At 34.9% G+C, this 20,303-nt stretch overlaps 1 protein-coding gene across 2 annotated transcripts in view; it reads right to left on the bottom strand.

The window, feature by feature from the left end:
• doc2b (double C2-like domains, beta) overlaps positions 1–20,303 on the bottom strand; it is a 97,424-nt gene that overhangs the window by 43,129 nt on the left and 33,992 nt on the right. For both annotated transcript variants that reach the window (XM_016515563.1, XM_016515565.1), the window contains exon 2: positions 18,571–18,650. In XM_016515563.1, the coding sequence (XP_016371049.1) occupies positions 18,571–18,650 (80 nt within the window). The remainder of the gene's footprint in view (positions 1–18,570; positions 18,651–20,303) is intronic.

The following is a 20,303-nucleotide window of genomic DNA, read 5'->3' as shown; positions in this document are numbered from 1 at the left end:
GCAGTATAAGTAAATGGAAAACTCGGTTGATAGAATTATTGCATGGATGGAGCAAGAACAATGTAAGTGTCTAAAATACATGCACACAGTTCAGTTGAATGGTAAAATTCGCCCTCTTTAACAGTGCAGTTAAACTAAATGTACAAAGCTAAAATAACCGCAACATTAACAACAACATTGAAATAAGAGCGCGTGCATTTTTACGTGCATCTGGCTGATATAGATCAACCATGATTTATCTGTTAAATTAATCAGATGCATTTTAAATCACTTTTTCTGTGTGCATGCTTTGGATGTGTGTGCAGATGGGCGAAGAAACTAGATAGGCTAGTGTATGTATGACCGAACGATTTTTACATATCCAAAACGAGACGATGTGAACATATAGTGCATGTTTCATTCATACTCAAAGCCGGAGGGCGCTCTCGCGCAGAAAGTCTAAAACGGCCTAGTAGAAGTAATACATAATAATTTATGACCTGCAGGAAATCTCTAATATGGACTAAGGCATCCCGTTATCGCTGTATAGCTTTAAAAAAAGGTCATTTCAGGTCATTTCCCGGTAATAAATAGTATATGAATAATGCAGTGCTAATTGATATAACATTTATTACAGTATAGAAACTATTCTGCCTTATTATGTGTTTGTATAAACCAATCCTAAAATTGTCATTAGGAAAATATTATAGAATACAATTGATTGGTTATCGCCCAGCAGTGTATTTGATTTCTTAGCCAACTAAAAGACATAAGAAAAAATAAAGCCTGTCAATTAGACAAAAGTAAACTGTGCTTATTAAAATGCGCACAAAGGAATTGATAAGAATCGAAATTTGAATTTTATAACAAGTAGACGATTCCTGACCTTAAAGTGTTAGTTCACCCAAAAATGAGCTGCACACATATCCTTGTGTAAGTGTTCTTTAGCCTGTTGATTTTCATTCATAGTATTCAGCTAACTATTAAATATTTTGTAATAAGAGGATATCTAAGATTTATTTTTTATCTTATTGTAATCGAAATTAGGAATTGACAAGAATCGGAATCATTAAAATTCAAACAATGCCCAACCTTACCCACACCCCACATTATTTTTTACTGGCACCTTTCTATTCACACTGTTTTAAACCCTTTTCTTTTAAACCCTCACTTACCCTTCTTAAAAACAACCACATAATCTTATACGTGAATGTACTTTTCAAAGTTAGTTATAAAACAGTTGCTCCTGGCAACAGGGACAGGTAGTATGTTTGCTTAACATATCGTCAAACATGACAATTTATAAGACTAATATCATGTTTTGCTCCAAAATCACTTTATAACATCAGTTGTGTTTAAAACAGTTAGCTTCTGTGGTTCCATGTCTCACTTGTGAAACAGACATTACAGTACATGAGTGTTAGGGTTAGGATTAACCCTGCTCCATAATGCTCACATCGTCTAATTTTGGTTAAAAATAGAAAAATAATACTAAAGTACTTTGTAACGCAGTAACTTGAGTAGCTTTTCAGCAAATTACTTTTTTGCTCTTACTTGAGTCATATTATTTTTCAGCACTTTTACTTGTACTCAAGTAAATTATTCCTTAAGTAGCAATACTTTTACTTAAGTACAATTTCTTAGTACGCTTTCCACCACTACTGATAGCCAGTACAACCCTAAATTTAGCTGTCATGAAGTGATGGAGTGTTCAGAGGTGTAGAGCAGCAAACAAAAAAAAATGTAAATGCTGTTAGATCAACCCCCAATTTCATCATAAGAGGATGTCAGGGCAGCATCTTTGTTCTAAATAAATGCTTTATTTTGGCTTTGTTTTCTCAGTTGGAAAGTTGTATTTAGTGCCCATAGTTTACATGAGAACACGCCACATTATTCAAAATGGGAAACTCAACTGAGAGAAAAGTTGGAGGTGTGATATGTCAGTCAAATAAAACTGAATGTTACACTTTTAAATATGTACTGACTAATAAGAGTGACACCACAGGCAAAACAAATAATGAGAATGAATATCATTTCATTAAAAAAGTAGCATGTTAATTTGCTGCCTGGGGGTTCAATTAAGTATCCATTTATCTAGTTTAATGCTTCATTTCTGTTTAAGCAGCATGTGTCACATCACACTCTTGACAAATGCAAAAGTAATCCAGAGATGAGAAAACATCTTGTTGAATATGCATGAATGTTTTATGAAGAGATTAGGGTTAAATTATAGTGGCTAAATAATAACAAAATGACTGATAAATGTAATATTAACTATTTTATCTTACATTTGAGCAGTACATCTAATGCATTTTAAATTTATGAAATACTTTGTTTGAAAAAGTGTCATTTGGTTAACTTTTTTTGTTGTTGACATTCATACATATGATATCCATATATTCAACAAGTGAGTCTTAAAGGGATAGTTCACCCAAAAATGAAAATTCTGTCATAATTTACTCACCCTCACACAGTTTTAGTTCCCACTGACTTCCATTGTATTTTTTGTCAATATACTAGAAGCAAAACTGTTTGGTTACCGACATTTTTCAAAATATTTAATAATATGAATGTAGCACCATGAAGCGAGATGACAATGATGACAATTTTCATATTTTGGGTGAACTATCCCTTTAAATGTTCAAAAACATCCTGGGACCACTGGATTTGGAACAGATACCCTTTTTTGGCATGTTATTTGAAAGAAATCACCCACAGCCGCAAATCACAGGCTCAAAATGTAAATAATGGAATGGACAGTGTGTTCCTCAGAGTTGTTTTCAATGACATCTCAGTAATGTGCACACAGGTTGGTGACCTCCTCTCGTTCCACTGTTGATGTGACACATTCCTCGCCTTGCATCACAGAGCGAACACTCCTGGTGAGCCTGTGACCCCTGTACATCTGGAGCTAATAAGGACGACCCTTTCAGAGCTGTCAGTTTCACAGAAAAAAAGAGCAGATCACAGACAGGTAACCTTAATTGAGTTGATAGGAGGGGGGAGTGTTGGGCCGGTGGCAGGGAGGCAGTGGCTGAGCCCTGGGAAAATGGCGATGGGTGAATTGTGCGTTGAATTGGGGTCAGCGAAAGGGAGGGCGGTTTTCTTTAATGGAGGCTGTCGTTTGAAAAGGCTGTGGTGCACGTTAAGGTTGGAGCAGATGTGTCCTTGTGTGACACACAATATGAGCAATATGTGCTCTGAAATGGATCTTGGAAGGCACCTTTGTGAGGGATGAATGAGTGAATGGTTACATTCTCATCACGTGTGTCTGTTCAGAAGGACGAATGGCCTGGCACTTAGGAAATGGTGAAATATTATTCTGATAAATGACTTCGGTGGTGACAGGTGTCTACCTGTAGGTGATTTATATTTTATTATATAACAGTTCCGGTTCTCGAATGTGATTGGCTGAATGTTATTCCAAGGGTGATGATACAAAGTCCAACAACACTGGAACTTTCCAATCCACTTGTCTGTGTTCACAATGTTCCAGATTAGAATATGTGAGTGGTGGGGAATGAAAGTGGAGTGGGTGCTACTTATAATTTTGCTTATCACAATTCATGAGCTTAGTCACATGCACTGACATCAAACTCTATAACTCTTAAAGACAGACATACTGTGAAGTTGTAAATCAATCTCATATGCTTCTGTTGAAGCCATCAGCCCAAGTAATTTTTTTAAAATAATTGTTTAACAGCAGAATTCCTGGTGAAAACCTACATTACCCATAATTCTGCAAATAAATCTCTACCAATCAGATAATTTCAACAATCAAATCATGCCAAAAGAGCTCCGCCCAGGTATATTCTCTCTCTCTATGTATATATATATATATATATATATATATATATATATATATATATATATATATATATATATATATATATATATATATTCTACTACCTTTGTCTTTTTGTCTGATTTTGTCTTTTTTTCAAAAGCTTTTTTTATTCAAATCAAAGTTTCTAATGTGATTCACCTTGTAGGTTTGGTTCATAGCTTATGACTGTTTAATTAAGACTTTTTTAGAATCCCTATAGGAAAAATAAATGTGAAAAACACATCCAGAACCAAGGCTGCTGATGACCATTGGATGACCATTGTTGTAGTTTATTGGTATTCACAGTTATATTTCACAAGTGTTAGGTGAGTCTTTGAACATTACAGCTGCCTATGTTGAACATATCAGTTCAGTTTGGAAGTACCTTAGTGACTTAGTACAATGATACTGTTCAAAAGTTTGGAGACTATAAGATTTTTTTATGTTCATGAATGTGCTCAGCAAGGCTACATTTTCGTTTCGCATTGTGTTTTCATTTCGGTTATGCTGTCTGTATGTTTGTAGGCAGTAAGCAGCTAACAAGGTTTTGTAACCACACTATTGTGTTTTAACACTCAGTAATATGCAGTTGATTGCCTAGAATGACGGGTAATATGTACCAGACGTCTCTTTTCATGTGCATGTCCATCATATGAGCAATGTTTCACAAAAAAATCATTACATTACTATTATAGGCTGTACACTTGATTCAGTCACAAAGTGTCTGCTAACGTCATAGTCGTGCTGAAGTGATGTCAGGAGGCGTAATCTCCCTATATAAACCAGCAGGCAAGCTCCTGGTAAGGCAAATGATTTTGTGTGATGGTTCTGCTCTGATTACAAATACTCCATTATCTGTATTTCTGGATGTGTAAACCCCTGTAATCCCCCGTGCGCTCTGACGTGCATGTCTCGGATCTGTGCTTATCACCGAATACCAACACATTCACCCCTGACACCCCACCAACACTCATATCCAACCACCTGCAACACTCATTCCACCAAACATTACTTTTTGTATTGATCTTCTGGTGATATTGGATACGGTCGGATAGTTCTAACCACATTAGCCACACATGCTACACATAGTCAGATTCTTGCAAGAACAGCCAATAGAAGCCAGATGTACAAGACATGTTAGAATTGCTGCAGAATCCAGCGCTGTCCGTGGTCCTGACCTGTCAAAGCTTTATTCTGCTTTTGCCAGACTGAAAGGTTGATCATAAGTTGGAAACTAGTTGATTTCAGTATAGCCCAAATCTAATACAAATCAAGCCAAAATCAAATCAATATTGCTCAGTTACTAAAAAGTACCATGTTTTTTGAAGTAGCTTATATGTATGACTGTGGTAATGATTCAGGATAATGATACACTACCATTTAAAGGTTTGGGGTCAGTAGGATTTTTATTTATTTAATTTATTTTACGTTTTTGAAAGGAGTCTCTTCTGATCACCAAGGCTGCATTTATTTGATCAAAAATACAGTAAAACAGTAATATTGTGAAATATTATTACAATATAAAATATTGTTTTCTATTTGAATATATATTTAAAATGTCATTTTCATCACGTGTGTCTGTTCAGAAGGACGAATGGCCTGGCACTTAGGAAATGGTGAAATATTATTCTGATAAATGACTTCGGTGGTGACAGGTGTCTACCTGTAGGTGATTTATATTTTATTATATAACAGTTCCGGTTCTCGAATGTGATTGGCTGAATGTTATTCCAAGGGTGATGATACAAAGTCCAACAACACTGGAACTTTCCAATCCACTTGTCTGTGTTCACAATGTTCCAGATTAGAATATGTGAGTGGTGGGGAATGAAAGTGGAGTGGGTGCTACTTATAATTTTGCTTATCACAATTCATGAGCTTAGTCACATGCACTGACATCAAACTCTATAACTCTTAAAGACAGACATACTGTGAAGTTGTAAATCAATCTCATATGCTTCTGTTGAAGCCATCAGCCCAAGTAATTTTTTTAAAATAATTGTTTAACAGCAGAATTCCTGGTGAAAACCTACATTACCCATAATTCTGCAAATAAATCTCTACCAATCAGATAATTTCAACAATCAAATCATGCCAAAAGAGCTCCGCCCAGGCGCCCAGTCCCATAAAGCACTCTGAATGACATAATACAGCTTGTCTTTCTACACTCACAAGCTATTAAATATTTGTATAAATTTGCAGTAAACATAACATATATTCTCTCTCTCTATGTATGTATACATATACATATATATATATATCATAAGTTGGAAACTAGTTGATTTCAGTATAGCCCAAATCTAATACAAATCAAGCCAAAATCAAATCAATATTGCTCAGTTACTAAAAAGTACCATGTTTTTTGAAGTAGCTTATATGTATGACTGTGGTAATGATTCAGGATAATGATACACTACCATTTAAAGGTTTGGGGTCAGTAGGATTTTTATTTATTTAATTTATTTTACGTTTTTGAAAGGAGTCTCTTCTGATCACCAAGGCTGCATTTATTTGATCAAAAATACAGTAAAACAGTAATATTGTGAAATATTATTACAATATAAAATATTGTTTTCTATTTGAATATATATTTAAAATGTCATTTATTCCTGTGATGGTAAAGCTGAATTTTCAGCAGTCATTACTCCAGTCTTCAGTGTCACATGATCCTTCAGAAATCATTCTGATATGCTGATTTAACACTCAAGAAACATTTCTTATTATTAATGTTGAAAGCAGTCATGCTGCTTAATATTTTTGTGGAAACCATGATACTTTATTCAGTACTTTTTTTTGTGAGTTTATGATTAAAACAAGAATAAATGTCTGCCAATGGGCTCAAAAAAATTCTACTTAGGGGAAACAAGCTTTCATACCCCGTTGAATGAAGACTTTTTAAGACCTACAGAAACACTGGGATTCACTTAAGTTGTTATTCTTACTACAAAATGCAGATGAAAACAGGACAAATGTATGACAAATTTCTTCACCCGCTGCTGTCCTGAACAACTTATGCTAGTCCAGCTATTTTTTCCCTATACCAAATGAATTAAGTGAATCGAAAGGTGATGTGCAGGGCACGATAGCTCTCTTTTATCTGCAGTGTTTCCCAGATCTCTGTCTACGTAACGGACATGGTCTGGTAATTCCGACAATCCTCCCTTTAGACTGCACAAAATGTCAGTGTTGTGATCGAGGCTTGTCAGGTTGACATGGAGTAGACCCTGAATCAGGTTCTTTAGAGAACAGTGCTCAGCGCTCCAGAAGACCCAGCTGACAGCGGGAGGGTGATTGACGGCAGAGCTAAAGTGTTCTGCATCAGCATCTGTTTCCATAGCTCTTTATAAAGGAACAGCATGGAATCAGTCAGTGAACTGTGTTCTCAGCAAGATTTACTAAACAAAATCATTCATATTTATTGCAGTGTCTTGAGTTAGATTTCAATGATAATTTGTTCATAATGGTTAAAAATATGTCAGTATGTCAGATATCTACAGTACACTACCAGTCAAAAGTTAAAAATAATTAAGAATGTTTTTGAAAAAAGTCTGTTATGCTCACCAAGGATCCATTTGTTTGATAAAAAATACAGTAAAATAGCAATATTGTAAAATATCATTACAATTTGAAATAACTGTTTTCCATTTTAAAATTTTAAAATGTAATTTATTCCTGGGATGGCAAAACAAAATTTTCAGCAGCTCCAGTCTTCAGTGTCACATGATAATTTAGAAATCATTATAATATGCTTATTTGGTGTGTTTTTCTTTCTTTCTTTCTTTCTTTTTTCTTCAAACAAATGGATCCTTGTTGAGCATAAGAGACTTTTTCAAAACCATTATAAAGCAAATTTGATGGCAAGTTTAAAAAATATAAATACAATTTTTTTGATTATCAGAATAAACTCTGGTTCACTTTACATCCGCCTACTTAGACAGAAGACACCATCAGACCTATCCAGTCTGTTGTTTATGTGTTTAGTGTCATGGAAATATGAAAATATATACTGTAACTCTGAGAACAAAAGCTAAAAATACAAGCATGTTCAAGGAGATCTTGTTTACTAAGTGGCTCAAAGAAATGTCGGTAACACTTTCTATGAAGCCCGTATTTATAATTTGGCATGTAGTTGCAAAGTTGCTTATAGTCGATTGATTAAGGGGACCATCAAAATAAAATGTAACCATATAAAACATTGCATTTTTTTCAGGTGGAGTATAAAGCTCACATCCATTAATTAACATTAGCTCCACAGGAAACACTCAAATAACACTCAACATCTAACCACTCACAAGCTGTAGTAAGATACTGTGCAGATCTTAAATAAACAATGTCAAGATATGATACAGTCCATTATTCTGTAAATGAAGTAGATTTGATATGGTGTTCATTGTGTGTTATAAATAATCATACTCTTAAACTTATAACCACAAATACGTAAGTATTATGATGTATTATAACTGTTGTTATGATTATTCATGAGTTGATATAACATACGTTTTTTTATAATGCATTATGCATTCATTATAATGCTTTAAGAATACCCTTATAATGTATTATAAATACAGGCTTCATAGAAAGTGTTACCAAAATGTCTTTTAAAGATCTGATGGCCCAAACCTTGCAATTCGGTCAAGTTCAGTGGCTAGATCTTCCTCTGAGATGCTAACTGTGGTAGCCTGGTGTCTTAAAATCATGGCTGTGTTCCCTGTTGGACTCCTGTGCATCATGGCATTTGCAAATTGCATAAAGTCAGTTAATTAGACTGGAATTGCCAATCTGATTGGAACAGGAATTTCAGCCAGCACTTGCCAGTTTTGTGCAATATGCATCAGACGGTGTGTGAATGGACTGTGGGCGGTCTGTGGGTGTGCCGTCTGTGGCTGAGGCGAGTGTAAAGCTAAACACACACAGCAGCAGATTAAAGACGGCAGTTAGCCATGTTGCTGTACTTTTGGTTGCTACTGCTGGTTGCAGACTGGATTTCGCCAATAGTTACTTTTTTTAATTTAACAATGCACTGCATGCATTGTTTTACCACTTGATTTAGTAAAGGTTTATATATGCAAATCAAATCCCCAAAAATCAGCCCCATTTACCATGCAAAATTTTGTTTACCACTTGCTTTTCTCAGACGGTATTAGAGTGATGTTAATTGTGTCAAACAAATAGTGCTGAGTTTTGTAAATGATAATTCATAACGAGCCTCATTTACACAGAAATTAAGCATTTTTGTGCTGAAAAACTGATATTTGAGCACATTTAGCCTAGCGATAATTTTGTTAGTTAATTAAATGCAGTTTTTGTGCTGTAACAGAGTGCTGCAGAGCTCTATACAGCATTCAAAAGTGGCACGACTGGTTGGTGAATTCACCCCAGCGTAATCAACTACGTTAATCAAGTTGTGTTTTGAATCAGAGCAAATACTGAACAGAATGACCTTCAGCTGTTTGATTAACATAACCAGGCTATTGGCTGTACTCACTAAAAGCATTTAAAGGGCTCTGTAAGATGTGTGTTGAATGACATTGAAAGTAGTTTCTAAGCTTTTCTTTATAACGTGAGATGGGAAGGTACATGTTATGCCTCTCAATAGAGGTTTAGTGAGAGATCAATAGCTACACATTAAAGTACTGTTCTCTTCTTGTGCCTGTATGACCAGCTATCAGTCATACTCCTGCGTGTGTGCGTATTTTTCTATAGAAATAATGTATAACTGGGCATAACTCATAATTTCATTAGACTCTAAATTATTCAACATGGACAGCAGACTGCAGAGGTCGAACAATTCTCCGCAAAGTCAAACAACATCCTCTCTTTAGCGGAAAAACTAATTCCACCGACACTCATCATTACTTTCTGCTTGCTATTTGTCCACTTATTATTGAAGAGTTCTGGATGACTGACTACTTCATAATTCAACAGCTTGCCTTATCTGCATAATGTTGATAAGGGGCCGTACAATATAGGACAACCGTAATGAAATATTAACAGCCTGTAGTCTGATAGAAGTCGTTGCTGGGTCTGTATGTGGGCTGGGTTTGTTTTGGAAGCTTTGGCTCGCATTCAGAGATGAGCCAACAGAAAGCAAATCAAAGCAGCAAGGGTCACCGTGACAGCTACAGAAAGCTCGTCTTTGATCCTGTAAAACTCTTTGTGACTCTTTCCACCTGTCAGGTGTGTGAGGGTGTTTCTTCAACTATGGGAACTTTTGCCCCTGTTGACTTAAGAAAAAAAGAAACACCACTTTAAACACACTTTTCACTGGTTTAATTTGTCCACTAACAAGGTGCAATGGAGGACAAACATGATGCAACACTGGAGAATTCTGTCATTATTTTGTGAAATGTCATGAATGTTTTCCTTACATCGTCACATCACATCTCAAATGATCTTTGATGAAATCTTATGATTGAAATAACAGTGATGATAAACATTTTTGGAATAAAAAAGGAGTTACTCACTCCTTGTTAAGGCTAAATTCATAGCCAGCATTTTATGTATCCCAAACAGACACAATTGAATCATACCTTAAAGTTTTTTTACATAATGACAAAAAATAATTATTTTCATGGTATTTACCGTCACACACTACACAATCTCTTCACTGACACAACTTTTGATAAAATTTTGTTATTAATAATTAAAACAATAACAAAAACAAAATTTAGTCACACATTTTGCACATTTCATTTTTGTGTTATTATACTTTAAAAACAAGGATTTTCATATTTTAATACTGAAATTCTGGGACAAGGGTAACACAATACGATTTAAATGAAAAATAAATGAAGGTATGGTAAAAAGTTTCTAGATGGTTTTAATGTGATCTTGATATAACCAAAGAAAAGTCAACCACTGGGACACAAAAGTGCCTGAAGTTGAAGAAACACCCATCAATCCACTTTTATTGCAATGTTCATACATTCATACAGTTTAAGTGTATGACCAGTGTCAGAAAATAACGTTTTTATTAAAGCACACTATTTACGTTTTTTTTTAAAACATTTGTGAGGGCACAATGTTATATTAACTTTGGTGAAATACTTCTGAATAAACAACTGAAATAATGCTTGAACTTGAAACAATTATAGCTGTTAATTCTAAATCAAATGGTAACACTTTACTTTAAGGACTAATTCTCACTATTAACTAGTTGCTTATTAGCATGCATATTTATATTCATACTTATAAAGCACATATTAATGGCTTATTCTGCATGGCCATATTTTAGATACCTTAATCTACCCCATACCTAAACTTAACAACTACCTTACTAACTATTAAAAGCAAATTAGGAGTTTGTTCAGGGAAAACTCTTAGTTAAATTGCCCCTAGTATGCTGTTTGGAGTCCCCAACAATAGGTGTACATGCATGAAAGGTAAAAAACACTTTCATTTTCTTATAATATGCATTTAAATTTACCTTATTTCTCAACGACTCTAAAATTATTTTTTTGAAGATTCATCTTTCCAATCCCCTCCTTTGATTGAGGCTACTCTGCTCTGATTGGTCAGATGACCCAGTCTGTAGTGATTGGTCTACTGTGTATAGCGCATGTCGGAGACAGAACGTAGTAAAGACCCAAACAATATATATGCGTTAGCCAACGTATTGCTCCATCCTTTATCATGTCTCAAAGCAGTGGTTCTCAAACCTGTCCTGGAGTACCCCCAGCCTTGCACATTTTGTATGTCTCCCTCATCTATCACACCTGATTCAACTCATCAGCTCATTAGTGGAGACTGCAAGACCTGAAGTGGGTGTGTCAGATAAAGGGAGACATACAAAATGTGCAGTGCTGGGGGTACTTCATGGAGAGGTTTGAGAACCACTGTCTCAAAGTAATAAGAATGACGAAAGATGAATTTTAACCACTTATTCTTCACAGTCTCATCCTTTGGAAGTAAAAATAAACCAAATTTACTTTCACAGCACAGAGTACAGCGACTTGTCAACATGTTATCCACACGAACGTGCTACAGCGTTTGAGGGGGGTTCAAGTTCTCGCGGGAGAACTTACAGTAGGTGGGCATTATGCAAATGTTGTAACTTGTGACGTGTGAACTTCATGAAAATGGAATTCGAAAAAATCCATAATAGGGGCACTTTAATAGTGAATATGTGTTCCTATTTTAAAGTGTGTGAATAATGCACAAGATATCAAAACACCATAAATGCTAGGATACATTTTAAATATCTATGACATTTTTTTCCCTGAGTCCTGGTTCATTTCCCTCTCTGGACTCGAGAACAGACATGAACTAGACAAATGTATTTCTTTATTTTCTGTCAAACACAGATTCTTTATTTAAAGGCTCTTCTTGGTCATGCATAAGGATTTGAAGTTAAGGACGTGCCCTGTAAATGTATAAATCACTGTTCTACTTCAGCTCTCAGGGAATTGGGAAACGATTCAGTATAAAGTGCCTTTAGGAGATGGTGTTACTGATGGGAATAGCACATTTTCAGTCTGGGCACAATATTAGTTATCAGAGACCACTAAATGGGCTCATTTGCCTTTGGGTTTGTCCCGCTTATGCAGTTACGAGAAAAAACTGAGAACAACCTCAACAACACTTGAGCTAATGCACAAGCCCATCAGATTAATGGCCGGGATGCTTTTCCTAACAACATAATCGCATTCTATGTTTTATATACTGCAAAACAAAGAGGCAGAGCCATTTTTGTTCAATAAAGATGGCATCTCAGCTGCACAATAGCATTATCAAAGAGCCCAGCAAACAAACAGCACTGCTGACCGGTATCTAACCCCAGTGCATAGCTAACTTGAAGCCACCTGTTATTTTTCAATTACCAGGTGGCCTGGTACATCTTGCTTTGATGTGGCCACGATCCAAAAATGTTGTACGTTCCGCGTTTTTTTTTTCTTTTTCTCCCAAGCAAGGAACAAAAAGCAATTGCCTGAAGCATAATTTGTAAACAGTGAATATTGGCACAGTAACTATGAATACAAGGTTGTTGATACTCTCAGTAATTTCCCAGTTATTTCCCCAAGGGTCTCAGAAAACAGTTGATACAGCAACAATATCAATATTACAAATTAATTTTATGTCTTCATCTGTGTACTCATTTCACACTTGTGTTGAAATAACAGGAAATGACACATTTTGCAGCATTAATAACTCGTTTATTTTTGTCTGTGCAAAAGCCAGAAAACATGAGGTTTGTAGATGATTGCCAGAGCGTTGCTATGCAGTTGCTAAGGGTTTGCTAAGTATTTTTATCATGTCGCTATGTGGTCACTTGTGTGGTCACACAAATGTTTTTTTTCTTTCTATGGGACTTGTTTTTATTGTCTGCCATATAATAATAATAAAAATGGCATGATTTTGATCACTTGGGTATAATTTGAAGTACTATTAATTTTATAAACAATGCAGGATAAGTTACATGCATGTTAAAGTTTAATACTTTACCACTATGCTTTAATTCCACTTAACACTACAGTTCAAAGTTTGTAGTCAGCAAGATTTTTTTTTCCTGGTTTGTGAAAGTCGCTGCTTATGCTCACAAAGGCTGCATTCATTTAATCATACATACAGTAAAACAGTATTGTGGAGCACTATTGTGAAGTATTTCAACAATTTAAAAAATAAAATCGCTATTTTAATATTTTTTTATGTAATTCATTCATGTGATGGGAAAGGTGAATCTGAGCATAATTTCAGTGTCACATGATCCTTCAGAAATCTTTCTAATATGCTGATTTGCTACTCAAGATACATTTCTTATTATTAGCAATGTTGAAAACAGTTGCTCTGATTAATATTTTTTTGTAGAAACTGTGAAACACTTATTTCAGGATTCTTTGATGAATATAAAGTTCAAAAGAACAGCATTTATTTGAAATAGAAATCTTCTGTAATATTATAAATGTCTTTACTGTCATTACTATCACTTTAATGCATCTTTGCTGAATGAAATTATTAATTTCTTTCAAAGAAAAAAAAATCTTTGAACAGTAATGTAGTTATGAGAAAAAATAATAGTTAAGCTTTTTTTCAAACACTGCTAATTATCCTGTTAACAATTGTTTGTAAGTAATATTGTAAATGAGTATAATGTAAATGATGCAAGGCTGAACAAATGTAAACGAGCCTAGAGGACTGTAGGCGTCTTATAAAACTCACAGAACAATGCCATATACACTGCAGTTGGCAATCGCATCTTTAGTGCCTCTCACTTCTGCTCCATAAGAGCTGATTTCAATAACAGTGTTAATCTGAGGTGTAAAATGAGGAGAGAAAAACAGTGAGGCTTTTGTTTCTCCAGAGGATATCTGCTCTCCAGAAATGACTGCTGCCCTTTTTATTTACCTTTATGAAGGGCTTCGTCACTGACACAAAGAACAGATCCCACAGGCGACAAAACAGTCTTCTGATTACCCTTTCTTTTTAAGAGGGATGGGAATTTGACCATTCTGACTCCAATTTCACTTAATGATTGTGGTTCCTTAATGATTCTTTTAGCACTTTTGAGGAATCATATATATAAAGACCTTATTAAATGTAACTAATTTTTGTAAGGTCTTAATATCTTATGCAATTTTGCCTCCTCAAGTAAATGTATCTCATTTTAATGATGTTTAGATATTTTTTACTGTTAAACAAGACAAATTACTGGACTAAAAAATATATATTTTTGCACTGTATGAAAGAATGTATAAATGATGTTTAGTAATTAAGTCAAGAACTGACAATTTAGTGAAAGAGTAAGTGGCTAGGCCAAGTTCAGGACTGATTTGTGAGTCTTTTTAAGCGATTAATTAAAAACCATCAGCTCATAATAGTTCATTTCTTTTTGAAGTATGACAATATAGAAAAGCTGTTAATTGCCTATGTTTTACTTCATGGCACCCAGGTTTTCCACATTAAAATTCAGACTGGAAGCTCACAAATCACCCAAAACATTATTTTTGTTTAGGGCTCTAGATGCAGTAGCTGAATAGTAGTGCAGGAGTATTTTAGTGCTGCATTCCTTCATTCAAGAACCATTAATGGAACAGACTGGAACTGGGCGATATGACAGTATATATTGTGACGATGATATAAAGTGTATTGTTAAAGATTTTGTTATATTGTTTATATTGAGATTTGTAAATATATCTGTGCAGAAATGCTTTAAGTTATTGACATGTTGGAACGATGAAAAAATAAACAATGAGTTTGACGTTAAATAGAGTTAAGCGCAATAAGATGGAAATGATTAAATGTATGTATTATTTCTTACTTGAATGCTAGTTTTAAATAGATCTGTTTTACTTGAAGCTTAAAGGGACAGTTCACACAAAAGATGATATTTTGAGGAATGGTAACCAAACAGTTGATGATAATCATTGAATTCCATTGAATGGGGAAAAAGAAGAAGAAGAAGAAGAAGAAGGAAAAAAAACACTATGTAAGTCAGTGGCTACCTTCAACTGTTTGCTGACCCACATTCTTTAAAATATCTTCTTTTGTGTTCGACAGAAGAAAGCAGTTTATAGAGGTTTGGAATCTGAGGGTAAGTAAATGATGACAGAATTTTCCTTTTTGGGTGAACTATCCCTCCAAAGCACTGTTTATGTAATTTGTATCTTTGATTTATTGTATTTGTCCTACTGTTTGTAATTTGCATCAAAGATAAAAAATAAAAATAAATAAATAAATAACTGTATTGTAATTTATATCCACTCATATACACACACACACACACGTCTGGTCAGCTTTCCTTGTGGGGACTCTCCATAGGCATAATGGTTTTTATACTGTACAAACTGTATTTTCTATTGCCCTACACCAACCCTACACCTAAACCTACCCCTCACAGGAAACTTTCTGCACTTTTAGATTTTCAAAAAACTTCATTCTGTATGATTTATAAGCTTTTGTACCCGTGGGGACCACAATTTAGGTCCCCACCGTGACGAGTCCCCATGAGTCTGTGTGTATTCAGGTTTAAGTCCCCACCAGAATAGAAAAACAGGTACACACACACACACACACACAATAGGTTAAATTAGCTTGGCTGTACAAAATAGCCTTAAAAACCAGATCATGAACTGATATTTTGCCATATTACCCAACCCTAGAACACACTGTCATGAAAATCATTCAAAATTCCTGTATTTTTAAATGGAACCATTTATGAACCACAATTCCCAGCCCCAATTTACTACGAACTCTTCCTCAACTGTCCACTTGAGTATGGTTCAATTATTTGTGAATCAATAACTGCACTGGTTTCACAATAATTTGTGAATAAATCTCCACTGTGTCTTTCAGGATTCATCAATACGATTTTCAAACCAAGCCCTAGCTAGGTTGATTGTCTGAGCATTATGTCATAATTGAAAGTGTAATGAAGTAGTAGAACAGGAAAAAATTGGATGTGCAGGCAGGTGTTTGTTTTACAGAGTGATTAGATGTCATCAAGGGTGACATTTGAGAGCTTAGTGTAAAACAGAATGAGAGAAAACAAAAGAGAGAGAGACCCAGAGACCCAAATCAGTGGCTCTCGTCCCACAGGCATCAGCACACCTCTGAGAGACAGAGCCCTCCACTACAAAGAGCTGCACAGCTGCTCATGCAGTGCATTTTGTAACTGAATAGACACCGACTAGATTTAGGTTGAAATCTCTCTCTTGCATTGCTGTTAGCGATTACACTGACCAACGAGAGCAATTATAGTACAATTTGTTTTCTCGCTGTGAGAAATGCTCTTTTTCTTAGAAATAACATGCACTGAAGAACCTCTGTATCATTAGGTTGGTTTTGTCACGCTTCACACAATGAGGACTGGAACGAAGGAGCGAGGAGACGAGGGATAAACTTCAACATGGACTTTAATACAACGAACGCAGGGAAACAAACACAGGAACTCTGGAGTTACATCCAGGAAGACAATTCAACAACCGACAACACTAACTGAAAGGACTTGGGTTTTTACACACAGGATAACGAGGGACTAAGGAGACACACCTGGAATCAAATGAACAATCAACATGAGGGAGAAACTGGGTCGCCTGGGGCAAAACACACACAAAACATGGAACGGAGTCTGACAGGCTCAGGGTCAAATTCACCAGACACATTTTTAGCGATAGATAGATACATCATAGCCCTTCAGTAAGGCAACTGACAGATATTTAATAGGTTAAATAAACATAACCTTTCAATGCAAAAATCTGTCGTAATCTTTACAAAAAAAAAAAAAGAGCAAGAGAGATCTAGGTAATATGCATAATAATGAGAATTTCTTATAGCCTCAGATTTGAAGTCTGACAAACCTTAAAAGCACTACACTAAAAAAATACATATCTAATAAATGATACTACTTTACCTCACTAATCAACTAGTTCATCCTTCAGCAGATCACCCATCATTATTTCAAACCAGGGTTATTATCATTAGCTGAAACTAAAATTTTTAAAACAATTTTGTTCATTGAAAAATATTGTGATAAACTTTAAATGAAAATAGTATATAAATAATACTAAATAACACCATTTCAAACCCACACTGCATCACCTCGTCATCTCATCACCTGTGACACTGAAACAAGCAAAATGATGAAAATACAAGCAATTATATTAGCTATATATAAGCTATCATATTACAATGTTACAATAATATACTGTGGTAAATAATGTACTATTACAATGAATGGGGACTGCATCTTTAATGTATGCAGAAACACCACTGAAGTGGCATAGAAGTATCCAAAAAATAGTCCACATGGTTTATGTCTTATGAATAAAAACAAGACAAAATTTGAAGTCATGTGAAACATCTTGATTTCTAAACTTGTCATTTTAAGGTTGCCCTCACACAAAGTTATTAAATGGCTTCTGAAATTTTAATCTTGGACAACTATCCCTTTAAATGTAAATACCAGCTATAGTTGCCTTGCTGTCAGTCAATATACCACATAGTGCACCAATTAGACTTGTGCCGGTATTCGGTAATGCGATATATCACGGTAATGAATATGCACGATATTGTTATCGTGGGCACTTCTAAATACCGTGAATAATTATATATTACAAATTATTCCGACTAACATGAGCTAAGACTTGTATTTTTTAAACAAAGATTAATAACTTCTGTAGCAAATGTAGCTATTGCTCATTGTGAATGTTAATGCATTAACTAAGGTTAACTAATGAGGTCTTATTGTAAAGTGATACCTATTGGTCTTTATAGTTCTTTTGCACTTTAATCGGTGTAAAACTTTTAACTTCCACTTGAAATGGAAACATCTGAGAATATACAGCAAATAAATAATTTAACTACTGAAGTGATGCGCCTTCATTGCAGTGTTTTGTACTCGAGGCAACAAAGGTACAGAGGTAGAGTGTGAGAAACAGCATTAGAAACAGGAAGAAAAGATGAGAGAAAGTGAGAGAGAGATTGCTTGTAGCATACTGCCGGAAGGACAAAGCCGGTCTAGACTGAATACTAAGCAAAACAGGCAGCAGCAGATGCTAGCAGCAGTCTGTTGTCAGGGGAAATGCCTCCCACACGACAACAGAGAAAAGAGCACACAGGCAAACGCAGGCCAAAGGGATCCCCCTGGAGCACAACATCCCAAAGAGGACCGGGCAAAACCGCTCACTTTATAGGCCCTATACAAGACAGACTAGCAGGAGGAAGGAGTTTTATGAAGTAGCCCACTGGCTTCAAAATATTAGATGGATTTGTTTATTTGAATCTGTCACACACTCAAATGCTAACCATCCGTTTCTGAGGACGGTTCTTACCTTGGCTTTGTTGATAGTGCAGTGCAGGGCATTGTTCTCCTGATCGTACAGAAGGCTGAAGTCCAGAATGCCGAGCGTAGCTGCAAGGAAACAGACATAAAAAACATCAACAAAACAGTTCATCTCCAGGGCAGACCACAGCACATATGCAACAACAATTAGCAAGCTGTTTAAGCCATATTTCGCTCCTCCAGAGACCATCTGATGTCAATTTCACACAATAAAGGCAAAGAGCTTTCTCAATCTGGCAAGCTCTAATTTGAATTTGATTGGCTGGCTGCTATCAGGGTTGCAAACGTTTCTACAAGTTACCGGGCTGCTATGAGCACTTCTGATATGTTGCATCGAAATTTGATATTGTTTAATGTACTTAGTAGCAACTTGCTATAAACGAGCAGAACTGTATAAGGGAGAGCAGGGTGATTTGAGCCTGCGGGGAAGTTGAGCCACCCCTTGTTTCTAGACAACCTTAAACAAAATTGGTGATGTGACCACAAATATGTGAAGTTTTAAGCATTTTACTCACCCTGTGATGGAGAGAGGCCCATGGAATACTTGGTAATTTGGTAATTATATATTTTTTTGCTGTTCAATAATAATAATAATAATAATAATTAAAATAAATATATAAACAAATAATAAATAAATATTTTAAAAAAAATCGTACCAACCAACAAGTTAACAATGACAAGATATGAGACTAATAATACATTATAACTAAGGGAAATATAATCCATTGTAACTTAAGTGGATGCATTGTGTTCATTGTGTGTTATAAATCATCATACTCTAAAAAGCTATAACCACAAATAAGTAAATATTATAATGCATTAAAACGGTTGTTATGATTAATCATGAGATGATACAACATTATAATTTTTTTTATAATACATTATGCATTCATTATAATGATTTAAATTATTATTTATTATAATGCTCTTATAATGTATTATAAATACGGGCTTCATAGAAAGTGTTACCATTACTTCTGCTTGAAAGTATGTCTGTGAAATTGGTTTGGTTGAACAGAAATTCTGATCAGAAAACATTTTCCACTAATTTCAGTGTCAGAACAACTGTTCTCACACACACACACACACAAACACACACACACAGGGTTTCTGCAGACATGAACAAGTTAAATTTAAGACCTTTTTAATACCAACTTATATGAAATTTAAGACCTAAACCTGTAATGGAAATACACATTTTATTACATACATATATGTAATATTTAATGTGTATAAATTAAAAACAAAACAAAATATCATTGCTGTAATAAATGATATTTATTACTACGATATACAGTGAATTTTTCATGTCAGCAGACAATATTCCATACAAAATATCCCTGCAAAATAACTGCATCACTGAGATTTTTGGTGGAGTAAACAATTTATTCTGAAGCAATATTTTCATCAGTGTTCTATCAGCTTTTACATACTTAAATCTGCATATTTACCTTTACAAAGGCCTATTTTTAACCTTTTTAGATGTATGCATCAATAAATTCAATATACACTATAGGGCTGCTACCAGTCAGATTAAATAATTTACACTGCAAATAACAATAATTACAACTGCAATAAATAATGTTATGAGATTAATGTTTTAAATGAATTTATGAATATACAAATAAGAAATGTTGAGGGGAAAAATGCATACTTTTCAAAACACTTCTCAACTTAACTACCAGTAAGTGGTGGTAAGACACTAAATGAGTGAGTCACTGA

This window comes from Sinocyclocheilus rhinocerous, unplaced genomic scaffold (genome assembly GCF_001515625.1).
Source record: "Sinocyclocheilus rhinocerous isolate Xijiao unplaced genomic scaffold, SAMN03320098_v1.1 scaffold597, whole genome shotgun sequence".
Lineage (NCBI taxonomy): Eukaryota > Metazoa > Chordata > Actinopteri > Cypriniformes > Cyprinidae > Sinocyclocheilus > Sinocyclocheilus rhinocerous.
The sequence above is the reverse complement of the archived record's forward strand: the minus strand, read 5'-3'. Positions and strand labels throughout refer to the sequence as shown.